Source organism: Hirundo rustica, chromosome 10 (assembly GCF_015227805.2).
Source record: "Hirundo rustica isolate bHirRus1 chromosome 10, bHirRus1.pri.v3, whole genome shotgun sequence".
NCBI classification, from domain to species: Eukaryota; Metazoa; Chordata; class Aves; order Passeriformes; family Hirundinidae; genus Hirundo; species Hirundo rustica.
Window position 1 is genome coordinate 6,160,763 of NC_053459.1, and position 16,045 is coordinate 6,176,807.

A 16,045-nucleotide genomic window follows, 5' to 3' on the forward strand; every position below is an offset into this window, starting at 1 on the left:
GCAAGGAAATAACTCCTTTGGAAAAAGATGACGATAAGTGTTTCTGTTCCCTCCCAGCCACCAGGGTTTATATTCCCAGAGCCAATCCCTGATTGTATAAACTGACTCTTCTACCATCCTATAATTAGTCCTGGGTTATTTTTCTCCTAAGCCAACATGGCCTGATTTTTCACCTGTTCCAGCTCCTCAGCTTGTTAAGGAGACTTTCAAGGGCCACTTAAACAGGAGGTGCCTCACTGGTGCATTTTTTTTACTAAACTAACAATTTCTTTTCCACTACTAGGTATATATGTGAACTTCCACGGTCCAGTGTAAGATTTTGTCTTCATGTTTTTCATGTTCTCTTTAAACTTCTTTGTGTTTCTCTCCCTAAATATTAGCAGCTGAGTTCTATCTTTATAACCCACTACATGGAGAGTTTTCAGTCCTCAGCTTCAGTTAGCAGAAGAAATGCAATGGGATGAGTGCACATAAATAACAGTCAAGGCAGAAGAACATAGATGCTTAACAAAGAAATAATTCACAGTTCCAGAGGACTCATTGTAAGTGATAAGGTAGAAAGATACTTTTCAAGTTAAATACTTACAAATTCATAAATTTAGGAACTTTCTCATTTGTTAGTATACAATCTGTAGTTTTAAACTGTTACTAAAAGGGAAAGATGCTGTAAAAAGCTAATTTCCTACCCTGCATTATTTTGATAGAGTTATTGTATAACTCAGTGGTACAGCAACACCCAAAAAACTGCAACAATAAAAATCCAAGTAGAAACTTGGAGTGGGGACAGGGAAAGACAAAACTATGTTTGGGGTGGGGTTGCTGCTGATTTTAAATCAGTTTTCTCACATCAACAGAACTGCATTACATAGCAGGAATGAACATGTGTCTGGATGAACCTGTAATCGATAGAGCTCAGCTGAGAATAGCATTTCTTTTCCTCTCAACCAACAGCACCTCTTAGAGAAGTCTCTGTTTAAAAGAGGTGAAAGCAGCTGCACGAGCTCTGCAAAGAGATGCTCGCACTATCCTGAGACTGTCAGAGGAAAACCAGAAGTGTTCCAAGATTTATAGCGCTCAAGGTGAAGACTGATACTTGCCCAGACTGTTTTGGCTTTGTTTAGCAGCCAAAGCCCATAAAACCCCCACATTTGGATATTTTCTTGTACTGCAGAGCAGCATACATTGACCCCAATAAATCTGCAGAGCAGTACCACTTCAGTCATTACCGGCCCAGAATTCCTGCCACAAAAAGCAGCACACACACAGTTCTTACAGGTCAGAAACACACTTGCACAGAAAACGTGAATTGTCTTTCTTACTTTGCAGCAGTGGGAGAAGATCTGACATATGTACTCTTGTGTGTATCGAGACCTACTGAGCAGTGCCATGAGGTGGGAGATAACTGAAGTGTCCTGCAAAAAAGTGAGAAAGGAAGAGAGTGTTTACACTGGATTTCAGCACAGCTTCTTTGCAGTTTGTTAAAGGAGCACTCCTGATTCTGCACTCAGCATTCTCCCTTCCACCAAAACCTTTATGGATACAGAGCAAGATCATTAAAAGCAGTCCATCATAAGCTGAAGGCACAAATGACAGTGCTAAGCCAAATCCCTGTGGAAAAGAAATAAAAGGTCAGTGCAATTGGAATAAATAGGAATAATAGGAATAAAACTTCTGCAATTTGCAGAATATTTGGGACAAAACCAATAAAAGAATGGGGGGGAAAACACCAAAATCAAAGATGGGCACTGACAGGGATTAGTCCAGGAGTTGCCTTAGTGCTGTCTCACCACCAGCGTGGCTGACTTAGCTCTTCTCCCAGCTCTGAGCGCAAGGGAGCAGCGAGGGAACACAGCGCAGCCTGGACAGGGCACAGCCCCTGCAGCTGATCCACGGGGAGTCATCACGTGCTTTGTCTTGCAGTCAAACACACACTGTGGACACTGTCAGAGTGTGTGACACCAGTGACAGAGAATCCCAAATTAATCACCAAAAGAAAACCCTTATACTCCAGGGGAAGGTTCCCTAAGCCAAGGCAGGGGGTTGGAACGAGATGATCTTAAACTCCCTTCCAACCCAAACTTTTCCATGTTTCTGTGGCAAATCCTCTTCTGCAAACACATCCAGTTATTTATCTCTGTGGTGAGTTACAAAACTATAATGTTCTAAAGCTTTCAATTACTTTTACCAGCATGTTTTAGTGGCAGGAACTATGGTGACATTAAAAGAAACAATGGGTATTTTAGTTTGGAAAGGGGTAAATTACTTCCATGAGATAAAGGGAGCTGAGCAAAGGGAAGGACTGAATGAGCCTTCCTTTCCAAAACACATGTGTTATATTGGCCCAAAAATCTAAGTCAGACTCTGTTTTACCTGCACAATGATGAATTACTACCCTCTGATTTAGAGAGAGGTGAACTGAAATTAGAACAAAATCTTCCTGTACCTCAGCAGCACCAGCCTGACTGTTCAGTGACTGGATCTTCACACAGACACACTGGTTATGAAAAGTTTTATTTCCCAATTACTTGGGAAATTTCCCACCACACTTCTTAATATTGTCAAAACAAACATGTACCAGTCTCCCCTATTTGCCCAAGTATTTGAGATTATACAAAGCTTTGCAGTATTTCTTTTTTTAATCTTTTTATTTATGTATATACACAATTATCATATTTCTTTTAGGAAGCTTTGCTGCTGACAAACCAGCCCTCTTATTCTCTACAGAAAACAATAGGACAAGAGAGCCAAGAAACACACTGTGCATAAACCCAACTTGTTTCTACTGCTTGTTTCTCACCAACTGGAAAGGATCAACATGCAACAGCCTCATTTGGCATCTCAACATCCTACAGAGGGGAAGTTATTTATAAAGACTTTCCCCCAGGTACACCAGCCATATATCCATGGTCATTTCATGCTTATGTGCACAGGAGGACCAAGGGACTACCCATTTTAAGGAACATTCTCAGGGTTTGGCCAACAGCAGCTGCATCTGATCTGCCTTTACATACAGCCCAGAGCCAAACCTCAGAAGCCCAAGGCCAGCAGGGGACTGGTTTGCCTGCAGTCAGCAGTGGACATTCAGTCCCAGAATGGGTCAGGCTGGAAGAGCCCAGCAGTCACCTGGCCCCAGGTCCCTGCTCCAGCAGGGCACAGGACTGTGGCCAGCCTGGAATACCTCCAGCCAGGGAGCCTCCACACCCTCTCTGGACTGCCTCTTCCCAGCTCCCTGAGTTAAAGCAACACCAATTGACAATACACTCAGCATTTCTCTGTGTTTTAACAACTTTGACCCATTAAAACAGATTCTTGTCCTTTTCTGCAAATCTTCAGCAGCTGAAGGCATCAAGCCCCACCAGTGTTCAACACAACACTGCATCCATTGCTAAGAGGCTGCTCAGTTACAAAGCTCCCCTGAAACACGACCATCAAGAAGCCAGGAGGAAAGGAAAAAGAGAAGAGAGACACCCCAGGATTCACAGGCAGGAATGTTTTATAAAAGGAGCTTCAAATTGTAAAGATGCAAGAGCTGAAATCTCCTGCAGGGAAATCCCTGACTATGAAACCTGAATTATTTCAAAGGATTCAAACAGCACATTTTTTAATAAAATACTTATTCAGTGAAACCCTTCTAATCAACACAGATGAATGTGTAATATCTCTCCAGCTGTATCTAACACCAGGGAAGGAACTAACAAACACTTATTTTGCATCCTTGCCAGTGACATCCTTGTGCAATGGTCCAGTTTCACCTAAAAATCCAGGAGTATTGATCACAGGAGTACTGATCACAGGAATATTCCAGCTGCAGTTTATAGATCAGAGATTTTTGGTAAAGATCTCGGTGGACAGAAATTGAGCCCCAAACTGTTGGGAAGCTCTACAGTAGAGCTACAGAAATGGGAATGAAATGGCACATGGTAATTTGGGTAAGAGAACATTTTACTGACCACTGTGACACCAATGGTAAATTCCTGGATGGGAAGGTTTTCATACTGGATGATGAAAACCATTTTGATTTAGCATTTATGAGATGGGGATGTTCTGCCACCAAACATTGTGGCAGGGTACTTGTGGTGCCACTGTAACCCCAACAATGTCACTATATACATGATATAAGAGTTAATGAATCTTTGTAAACAATACAAGGACAATCCTTTGACATTCTGCCAATACACAAAAAAGTGTATTATTACATTTCTGGACTATACATTTAAGAAGCAATTTTTTGTAGGTATCTTTTATACACCTTCTCATTGTGGTCCATCAAGTCTGAAGTGTTGTGAGTATGAAAAGGTTTAAAACTCTTGGGAAGTTCCAAGAGGGCTTCCTTAATGTGTTTGTAAGTAAACTGATAATTCTACTCTACAATTCTGCTAAAATATCCAACTTGTAAATAATTTTGGTATGTTGACCAGAAAATAACCTAGAAAGAACAAACAGATGCGTGGACATAACTGACTTCCAGCTAAATGTGAATAGTGGTTAGGTGTCAATGTGAGGCTACATTAATTCCACTTTTATTCAGTATTGATACCTAAGTAACAAAGGATGTTCCCAGCAACCCTAGTGAGATTGAGTCTGCACTCATAAGCTACAATTAAAACAACGAGATTCACAAACCCATTAAAATGTTGTCTGCTAACAAAGCAGTTCCAGACAACTTCGGACAAATACCTCTATATCACATATATTGTAATAAAATGATTGTCCATACAAAGAGAACTCAGAGAATTAACAGTAACATTTACCTGCTTGGATCCCAATACCTGATTTCTTCATATTCCTTTTTAACACCAAAACAAAATTTGTAAAGACCTGTTCTTAGAAGATTTGGTTTTAATTGAGGGTTGCTATTCTTTTTCCCAAGTCAGAGAACTGAAATGCTTCTATCCTCCCAAATAACTTGAATTCAAGCTCTATAAGCTAGAAGTGGTTATTTTACAACTCTCATTTTCAAGAAGCAGTTTGGACTGGAGAACATTCAGCCTTGCTCCCAGCTCAGACATCACAAACAGCCAGAAGGAAAGAAGGAATAAGGCATGAGAGGCTGACCCAGATTCCTCCCTTAGGAACTGTGGATCACTGAGCTGTGCTGGAGCACCTGTACACTTGGCAGTGCGGGCTCATTGCTCATGAAACACCTGGCTATTAATCAGTGTAAGATATCCTGATCCTCTCAGGTGCACCTCCTCCCCTTTACCAAGCCTGGCCAATAGCAGGTGACATCAGCTTTTCCATCCCAAACCTGCCCAGGAAGCAGGAATGCCTTTCACTCATCATTCCTAGAGACTGAGACTTCTCAAACTGATTCCTCATTGTCTCAACAGGACAGAGTCTCATCCTGCTGCAGTGCCTTCACTCTCCAAACTCCTGTAAAAGGACAGGACTCCCAGCAGGGTATGCACCTCCTCCTGCAAGGCCAGCACAGCAGCCACAGACAGCAAGTTCCCACTGGAATTGTATCTGGGTCCCACTGAGGAAGGAAAATGGAATCACAACTGACAACATCTGTCAGGAAACGTGCAGAATGCTTTCATGGGCTGGAAACACTTCGTGCCACTGAATTAATTCGCTTGTTTTCAATAAGATATCAGGAGTTGAAGTAACAGGATCTCAGTCAAACTGGATTTGCCTTAGTGCTTCCATCTACTCAGCAACACAAAACACACCCAGCTATGGTGAGCTGGCTGGTTCACATAGACAATAATCTTGGAATTTAAAGAAGACTGAACATATGTCTGCATCTCAGCAGATACCTCCCCCTGGACTCCATATCATTCCTCATTTCCAAGTGCAGCATGGTCACTAAATGGGTCTCAGCACCAAAGCCTGCACCCTGCCTGTGCAGGAAGCCTCCATTAACGAGGAATCCTTTGGCACAGCAGGTCTGGATATAACTTGGTGTCACAGCTCAGCACCAGACCCTGCAAACCTGCCCTTTCTGAGAGCTCAGTGTTCATCCAGCTCAACAAATGGATGGATAGATGGATGGGTGTGCACATTTTCTCAGTACAAACCCCAAGTTCCTACAGGAAACTGCCCAAATGTTTCCACCTCTGAAGAACCATTTTATCCTTGGAACTGAACAGAATTAATGACACAAAACTGTCAGCAGTTTATCCTTCAGGCTTCTGTCCATAAGGAAAGGCTCAAGAGGAAAGGTGCAGTTCTGACACCCAGCACTTCTGCTGGGAGAAATATTCCAGTTACTGTGGATGATGTGCACCTGTTACAAACAGAAAGGAATGATTTAAGCAGCTCTCCTTAAAGCACTTGTATATTCTGGATTTTAACTGAGAGGTCTTCCAGAACCTCTAGAATGACTGCAACACCCTTGGAGATGTTAAGCTAACTCCCAATACCTTGTCTTGGAAACAATCCTGCCCAAGGTTTGAAGAGAGCATCCTCTCTCTGCAGTCAAACCACGAAAAAATTCTGGGAAATTTCTCATGTTAGACACAACTCAAACCCCAACTTTTCCTAAGTTTCTTCCAGAACTGCTGGGCAGAAATGAAAAACCATTGACAAACTTGGTTTCCTACCTTTCAAAACAGGACCTGAATAGGGCAGAACTTGAACAGACCTTCAACTGCTGCAGCTGCATAGAGATGGTGACAGTGACCCCAGAGCTGCTGGGACCAGAAACAAAGAGGGAGCAGGATGGCCAAACGGGAACTTTGAATTCTTCCTGTTGTTCTCAGTGTTCTCAGACTTCATGGGATGTCTACCACAAAGTGTTCATTAGGCCCATAATTACTTCTTTAATTGCCAAGCCAATGTCTCAACTGCTGCCTTGTGAAACACAGCTTGCAGCAGTGTGGGCTGGGGCTGTATCTTCCAAGAGATAAGAAAAGCATCTTTTCAAAGGATCTGTATTCAGTAATTTTCAAAGCATGGCTTTGGGTATTCCCACAAGAGAAGGAAAAAAAAAAAATTCAAAAATAGGACCTTAAGCATAATAATAAAATACTTAACTTTGAGGTGTCTAACTGGAGCCAGCAGTGGAAAAATGGGTTTTACAGGTGAGCTAAGGACCATGGACCCCCCACCAGATGATAATTTCCTGTAGTTATGGTACATTCCAGGACATGCCATTTGCCTGAAGAAGGACTAGGGGAGCAGCTGATGTCATTGCTGTGCAGCCAAGAAAGCAAAGCATGAAACACCAAATCCAATCTCTCAGGCATATTGTTGCCATGTTAGTGGTTATTTCTATGCTAATGGTGATTCTTTCCCATTTCTGTCCGTTCTCTATCCCTTCCTCTCCCTTCAAGACATCAAATCTCTCCTCCAAATAGGGAGCAATTAAAAGTCCCTGTTGAGCACTGATGGGAAGAGATATGGACTGTTAATGGAGACAGTCATCTTAAAGCCCTCGATGAATGCTGAGAGCAGGAAGCAGATGCCTCTGCAGTTGTCAGCTCTTAGAGGCTGATTTGGGGGAATCTGGGAGCATGGAGAGAAGCCAAAGAAAAGACACAAAGAGGAAGTCCTTGGATCACTCTGGAGAGGTGCCTTCAGTGTTCACATATACAATATGCACGGAGGTTTTCCATGCTGAACAACCACAAAACACCTGGAAAAAAGGTGAACAGTGGAGGATAAAGCTGGCTGATTGTCTACACACACCGAAGGCAAGCTGACTCTCTCAAGATGGACTGACTGGCAGATGAAATTCAGAATAGGTGTATGGGAAGATTGAGTCCATAGAAAACAAGTTTGCATACCTGTGTCTGGAATGAAAATGTAAAAATTAATTGGAAAAGGGAATAGAGAACAAAACAGGCATTGCACCAGTGCATAACAACTAGACAAAAAATCATGAAGAAAATCTGTTGACTATTAACATCTGAACCGTAGAAAGTATGACATGAGAAGCCAGCTGTGCCCTTCTCTGTAAACATCAGGACTTCCTCAGCAAGCAACAGCTCCCTGTGAGTGGGACCAGAGTAGTTCTCATTGCAGGCACCCTCAGAAGCTGGCTCTGTGACCTCCCCAGACTGAGGCAATGCTCCCATTTCCCAAGCAGGAAGAGATTGCTGGTCCACTACAGCTCTCATTCCATGGCTCACCTTATCCCTTACACCAGGACAAAGGAAGCAGCTAAACTCTCCTTGCCCCTCCTTCCCAGTAAGAGGCAGAGCTTGGGTTTGGGCAGACCCCAGAGACAGCAGTACCCTAACCAGGGGCAGCACCAACAGCCCTGCTAGCACATGCTCCAAGATGAACTCAGGATTACAGCTACTGGACAGGCACATTGTCTATCCTCCTGTCACCTGAATGAAAATCACACATATATCAACTAAGAGACGAGACATTCTAGAGGTGAAGCTCTTCCCCTGGAAGTACAAAAACTGAGCAAGGCCTCTCCCATCTGGAGATAAAACTTTAACTTTCAGAAAGTAACTGTTGCCAGTATAGCTTTGATAACAGTATCTCTAAATACCATTTAGAGACAGTTTTTCCTCCTTAAGACTGCACTCAAGTCTGAACATGCAGGTATTTTCTTTATTGGGGGCTACCTTGGTGACCAGCTCATATCAAACCAACCATAAACGTTAGGGGCACCGAATACCTAAAGGCAGGTGAGAAGTGCTAATGCTGTTGCTCAAACAAGGCCTTGTTACTACTCCAGACACCAGGATTTTTCACCCCCACCCTCACTATAGCCTTTAAAAAGACATAATAATCTGCTTACAACTTACTGTGTACAGCAGATCCTCTGGAGTTACAGGGCTGATGAAAATGGTACGGAGACATCGCAGGCAAGCTTCAATAAACTTCAAATCTGGCGATAGCAATCCTAGAAATATGGGCAAATCAAGCATTCAGTCTCATTATCTTTGTTTATTTCAGTACTTTAGGAACGCTTACTAACACAGATCCATTAAGGGAGCAGTACCTTGCAGTAAGGCTGGGATTATATGGCAGTCTAGGAGGGATTTGACATTGTTCTCTGTCCCCATGGCAAGGCTGCCCAGGACCACTGCACATTCTGTTCTCAGCTCCGTGCTTGAGGTCTCTTGCTGGAGTAAATACAGCAACCTGCAAACACAAGGATTTTTAGAGGAAAATTCATATGGAAGAGAAAGCTTAAGTCTAAAAGAAAATAATCTGAATCCTGCTATGTAAAGAGGGTGAAAACATTAACAGAAAGATGAACACTTCATTCACAACCTTTTCACACTGTGTGCTCCTACACAACTTTTACTTGGTGTAGAAAAATACCCCACTGCTTTTTCTTAAAAAGGTACTGTCACAGTACCAACATCCAGGATGGGGCTTTCAGGATAACAGGGAGATCCCAAATTTCAGTTAAAGGAGTTTGCAGTTTGAGGCTGATGGGAAAGGGAACCTTCACACCTGATTACCACCATGGGGACGGTTACCTTTGGCAGTGATTTCAAAGCAACTCCATCAACAAGTACAAGCATGGAGAGGGCTGAGAGTAATCTGAGTTTGGAACACTGAGAAATTATCACATACACAAAGAAAGCCCAGGAAAATTTTACATGCAGAAAGGCAGCTATATTGGGGCTAAACAGGATCACTTCAAGCCTAAAGCACATCTTGCCAATGGTGTACTTTGGGTCCCAATCAATTTGGATTCTTTCTACAGTATCAAGAAGCAAAATACATCCTCAGTGGTATGCAAAATCATCACTAAGGAAAAACAGCACTCCCTCAATCCTGTGCAATCAGGTAACTGCACTAATATTACTTCTTTACAGACAGATGATTTTTTTCTCTGCCCCCTAGATCAGGTAAGGACAGGAAACAAAAGCTTCTGTGGTCATGTACAAATGTACTGAGAGATCCTGGAAAAGAAGAGGATATTGAGCTCCTGTGTGGAAAGCACAATCTCATCTACTGTTCTCACTCTGGCTGACTCCTCTGCTGTCTGTGTTGATAAATATTGATCTAATTACTAATTAAAAGATGTCAGTAACAATAACCTTTTAAAAATAGCCTTCAATAACCTAGATGTCAATTTAGAAATTCAGAAATGCAAGAGTATTTCCTTGTTTTCACTAGAAAGTCCTGAAGTCCTGCTCTGTGCCTTTTCCTTGTACAGACCACACCAATGGCCTTCTCTGATTATCAAGGCCTTCATCAAATAACCTGTTCCTTGTATGCAGAAACGTTCAGTCACGGAATCATTAAAGTTGGAAAAGTCCTCTCAGATCATCAAGTCCAACCGTTCCCCCAGCACTGCCAAGGCCACCACCGACCCATGTCCCTAAGTGCCACATCCACGTGGCTTTTAAATCCCTGCAGGGATGGGGACTCCACCCCAGTGCCCCAGGCAGCTGTGCCAGGGCTGGGCAAGTTTTTCCAGGAGGAATTTTCCCAATATCCAAACTAAACCTTCCTGGCACAGCCTGAGGTCATTTCCTCTCCTCCTGTCCCTGTTCCTGGAGCAGGACCCGACCCCTCCCGGCTGTCCCCTCCTGTCAGGGAGTTGTGCAGAGCCACAGGGTTCCCCTGAGCCTCCTCTTCTCCAGGCTGAGCCCCTTTCCCAGCTCCCTCAGCTGCTCCTGGTGCTCCAGCCCCTTCCCAGCTCCGTTCCCTCATTCCTCTCCAGCCCGTCAGTATCATGTCCTAAAAAGACTTTTTCCCTCAAAGGATTTTTAAAAAATTCAATAGCACATGAAATTCTGAAGGCTTTTCTCTTCCAAGGAAAGTAATTGCTATTTTCTTTCCCATTAACACTCCACATGTGGAACAAATGTTACAGCTCTGCTTCCCCTAAAGAGCAAAAATTAAACATGCTGACTACATTCTAAAGACTAACATGCTTAAAATAGAAAGTCTTACCTAAACTTTATAATTAGTGGAGATCAAAATTTAAGTTTCCATTTTACATACAGTAAGTTTCTGAAACACTGATAATATCCTTTTTGACATCTTTAAAATAAGTCTGAGGTTCAGATCAGGTGTTCCATAGAGCTAGACATACATATTGTAATATTTTCTATTTCTGTCTTTAAAAGACAGAACTGACACCAAGTAACATTGAAAATTAAGTAGTTCCATGACAAACTATAGAATTACAAAAAGTTTCAAGTGAGGAGAATCCATATAGTCACTAAAGATAAAACTGTTAATTAATGAAGTACTGTCAGGCATTAAAGACAAAGATTCACATCCTTCTATTGTCCATGGGAACATCCTGGACTGGTTTGTTGCTCCCATGCTCTAGCCTAGACAAATCCAGCAAAGATGTAATGCACTTCTCCTTTGCATTAATATCATCAGGATAAAAAGGCAGAGAAATGGCATTTATATGCAGGGGACAGAAGGGAAGACTATCATTTGGATTTTGGAAACTTAAAAATATGATTAAGGTACTTGTTCATAGTTCACATGTTCTAAGAACACGGTGTCCCTGCATAACCTGGATCCCTGATCTGCAGCCTTACCCCTCATCAGCCAGCCTTTGCATTCCAAATCAGCAGAAATACTGGAATGAGGCTCTGCTAGAACCACCACAACACACTTTTGTGTGCTTCAGGGGAAAACAACAGCACTGATACACAGAAAAGGCGTTCTAAACAGCAAAAAGGTGCTAATGTTCTTGTTTACAGTCTTCAGCCTGTGGTCCTGCTGTAAAGCTCATTACAACAAACAGGAAATGAAATAAAGCTGATGGAAAGATCTCACAATGCCTTCAAGAGCATATCCCAAGGTTTTAAAATGCAGTATTGGGATTTTTTTCAAACTTCTATAAGGCTTCTTCAGCTATTTTCTGCTTGGGTTTATATAAAATACAATTTCTGCCATTTGCCCCTCCCCTTCTAAGGGCATTTAAGTGCTTAAGGCTTTTTCTTCTCAGATGTCAGGAATGATATCCAGGAAATCATATCCAAATGAGGAAGGACAGCAAACCCATCCAGAGAGACACTTCAATGGACTCCATGAACAACCATGCCAACAAACAGAAATAAGGTCAGCTGGAGGCATGATGTACACCTGGGAAAATCATGGATGATTTTAAAGTAGAAAACTTCCAAGGGAAGCAGCTGCTGAACAAAAGGAACTGCAATGGCTTAGCAAGGAAGAGACTCAGCTCAGATTTCCCTTTCCTCTGACGATGAGTGACATGGGTGTGATGCACCAGAGCTGCACACTGTACCACAGATGTGCATTTAGACCTCCTCAACACAGTCTGAGCACCAAGCTCACAGTTAAAAAGAACAGAAATGCCCTTTTTCACACTCCATCCCATTTACAAGTTGTCACAAAACTCTCTCAAGTTCCTAAAACACCTGGTGAGGAGATGAAACTGAGCACTTCCTCAAACCCCACAGGCAGGCACTTGGAGAAAAAGCCCAGGAAAAGAGTTTGAGTGCTGTGAAGCTGGAGACATCTTTCATCCAAGTATGTTAATAAACAGGAGCTTTAACTGAGTCATAATTATCTGAACATTTATTACCAGTCCCCTTGCAAAGAGGATGAATGCATTCTTTGTGGAATTATCACGATTCTTATTATATCTTATTCTACCTTGGAAGATGCTTGTATTCCAGTCCATTGCAAGAAGGACAAAAGCTCTGCCCTGGAAAACCCCTGGGATGAACATACAGATGAAGGCACTGCTGAGGTGACAGAGCATGGAATAAAAAGTCACTGCCTGCATAGAGGTGACCTCTCAATGTGCTGGAAGTCCCAGTGAGAGTCAACCCCAAACTGTGAACAGAATTATGTATTGGGAATAGCTCACACAAGGCAGGACAACAGGTTTTTTTCAATCTGTTCTTTTTAGTGCTAAAAAGCACTACTTTTCAGACATAACAGGAAGCAATCACTCTCCACAGCACTTCCCAAAGACAGAACTAAGTATAATTTTAAAAGGATTCAGAATAATTTCTGTATAATAATATCAAAAGTGACAAATCAAATAGCTATAGATTCTTACACATGAAGACTCAAAAACGAGTGATTTTTATGACAGTCACAGAAATTTATCCTGAAGTGAGATGCCAGCTTCCCTTCTGGAAGCAACAGTAATTCCAAATCTCCAGAGCCTGGATCCAAGGGACCTAGGCTAACTCAACTCCCTAAAAAGCCCTACAAAGCAGAGACAACTGCTTCTGAAATATTTCACATGGTGCAAACAGTTTTTTAAAAGAGCCAAGTTGAGCAGCATGCAGTGTGTAAGTAGGGAAGTTAGCTGCACAGAAAGCTTTTCTCTTAGGAATAAAATAAGGTCTCAGCTTGCTCTAGTAATTTATCCTAATGCTTAGACATTCTCACTAACATTAATATTCCATGAGCTGCTCTCTATACACCACAGAACCTGCACCCAGTCTGATTCTTGTCCATGTAACTAAATCCAACTTTGAAGAGTTTCAGTATCTACTGAGCTGCAAGAGGTCTGGATTTGAAACTCCACATTTTTCGTGACTACAATCAAGTTTTCCCTCTCCTTCCTCTTTAATGATGTTCCATTTGAAAACAACCCTGGCTCCTCCCCATGGAGCCCTGTTTACAGCAGGAATCCTTCCCCCAGCACTCCATGGATTCCTGTCCTAGTCCCAACCCTGCTCCCAGCTCCCTCGGGGTGTTCACACACCCCCTTCTAGAGTGGCTTGAAGGCTGCAGCACGGCCTCCCCTCTTGGTTACTAGATCAAACCCCTCCATCCCAGAGCATCACCACTGTCAGAGCTCCAGTCTGAGCTGAGTTTATTCCAATGTTTCCCCATAAGACCGTTCCATGGACCACTCAGCAAAACATTAATACATCCTTTCTTTGCAGCTGTTTGTACCAGAATAGGTGGGATCAACACACAGCCCCTGAAACCAAACTGAGATAAATTTACACCAACAGCACTCAGAGCTTTTTAACTTACACAGTGAATTACACTGGTTCAGTTTAACACATTTTTGAGATGATAAAAGCCTTTTGCTTCACAAAAGTGTGTTAAGAAGCATTACATAAAGCAACATCTTCACCTAGTCTTGTTTCAGCCACCTTATCACTTTGCTCAAGACTGATGTCTTATTCCTATGTTCACCATTGGCCTGGTCATTCCATTGACTTCGATAAAACACATCCAAACTTTATTCTAAGTCTTCCTGAAGCTCCTGTCTGAACTAGATTATCAACCAGCTTATGACCATCATCTGAACAACTACTGTTCATTTAGACAAATCAATTCTAAAAGGTTCTTGTCTGAGGATACCAAGTGACCTTATACCAAAAATCAAGCTGTTTTTACTTCCCATTCACCTGCAGTTTGAAATTCTCCATTGTATACAAAAAGATTACACTACAGGCTCGCTGAGTTTGATATCACCAGCCAATGTCCTGCATCAGCACATGAAAGAGGATGTCAAGAATACATTTTTGAGTGACTTTGTACAGATTTGACTCTTCCAGATCCTTACAAACAAGTAACACGAGGTATCATGAAGCTACCTTGTACATGGTATTTTTAAACTTGAAACTTAAAATTCTAATAAAAATACACAAGAGAAAAGGTGGCATTAGAAGTACATCTTGTATTAAGAACTTTCTTTCTGCTATCAGAACACGTACTTCAGAGCCATGGGGTTGTATAGCTTCTAAACAACATCTCTCATACAATTCTGCTGACTGCAAATTGCAAATTTGCCTTGACTCACCTGTACTCCACTCCTGGGTTAGAAAAATACCTTGTTCCAGTTACATACATCATCCTTGTGGATAGAGTTATTCCTCATTAAGAGATGTCTAATTATGCAATCAGGTCCTGACTCCTGACTTGATTTGAAGAAAAGCAGGGGACAACCACTGGAGAGCCTCTGCTCCCCACCTCTGTCCCCACCCCCTAGGGCAAAGCAAGCCTTGGAAAACACCAGCATGGCAGGTGAAGCTCCTTCCCTGAGACAGCAACCCTGTGCACAGATCCCTACCCTGTGGAGGGCACGACAGACACCCCCAGCGCAAACTGCACGAAGAACAGAACAAGGCATCAGGAAACAGTTGCGCCCTGACCTCTTAAGGACATCCAAGAAGTTTGGACTAAACACTCCCTAATGTGCATGACAGACCTCACAATACTGTGTCCAAATGCATGGAGTTCCTGGAAGCAAGCTGGGAACGTGCCAGGGATGATGAAGGTCCCAGAAGATGTGCAGACCTGATAACAGCACATTTACTAACACCCCCAGCAGAGGCCAGGCCTCGGCTCCTGCAGGCACCAGGGCAATCAGGGGGGCACAGAGGAGCACTGGAGGAGTTCTGACAGACCCTCAGGCCTTGCTCCCAGGCAGGATCAAACAAGGAACCTTTTGAAGTGGCTGTCCTCGATGATTTTCCAGCTCCCACTGATGGAGATCCCTGGAGCTGTCACCTCGGCAACTCAAGGCACAATTCTCCACTGCCGTAGGGCAAGTCCTGCTCTCCCCATTCTCGGCTCATCTGTCTGGTTTTTAACTCCACAGAACAAGACCTGCTTTTTGTGTGACTTTTGAGCTGAGGCAGGTCTCGGTGCAGTCAAACACAACACAAGAAGTGGAGGTAGGACGGGGTCAGAAGCACAGTGTGGTTCTGTAAGAGCTCTGTTACACCACTTGGGCTTTTCACCTGCACCTTTACCTGCACTGCCAGGGGCAGAGCCACCTAAAACATTTCCCATCTCATCTTTTTTACCAAGTTACACAGTTATCAAAGCAGCAACCTTTTATTCTTTTGGCAAACTCTAAAAGAACACTGCCTGAAGGAATTTGCTTATGTTTAACAATAAATCGAAACATAAAATTTCATGCTGGTGTGTTTACAGCCCTAGAAACAATTTAAAATCCCAATAAATTCTTACTAGTTTTCACTTCCATAGGCAACCTAACAGTCCGCTGTGCAGAACTCAAAATTCAACTGATGGAATGGAGAAGAGTCCTTCAGCTACTCTACATGGCTTTCAAAATCTACTCCAAAGAAATTTTAAAAATTTAAAACCCCAACAGTTAAAAAGAATCATTAAAAAATGACAGGGAAAGTAATTTACAAAATTAACTACATTAAATTAACTACACAAAATTCTTTGAGGTGCATCTACC

General features: G+C 42.6%; 1 protein-coding gene across 4 annotated transcripts in view; it reads right to left on the reverse strand.

The window, feature by feature from the left end:
- The window catches only part of ARMC8 (armadillo repeat containing 8), a 61,749-nt gene that overhangs the window by 26,982 nt on the left and 18,722 nt on the right, over positions 1–16,045 (reverse strand). For all 4 annotated transcript variants that reach the window (XM_040074111.2, XM_040074110.2, XM_040074112.2 and 1 more), the window contains 3 exons: positions 8,906–9,048; positions 8,709–8,806; positions 1,320–1,412 (listed from right to left, as the gene is read on the reverse strand). In XM_040074111.2, the coding sequence (XP_039930045.1) occupies positions 1,320–1,412; positions 8,709–8,806; positions 8,906–9,048 (334 nt within the window). The remainder of the gene's footprint in view (positions 1–1,319; positions 1,413–8,708; positions 8,807–8,905; positions 9,049–16,045) is intronic.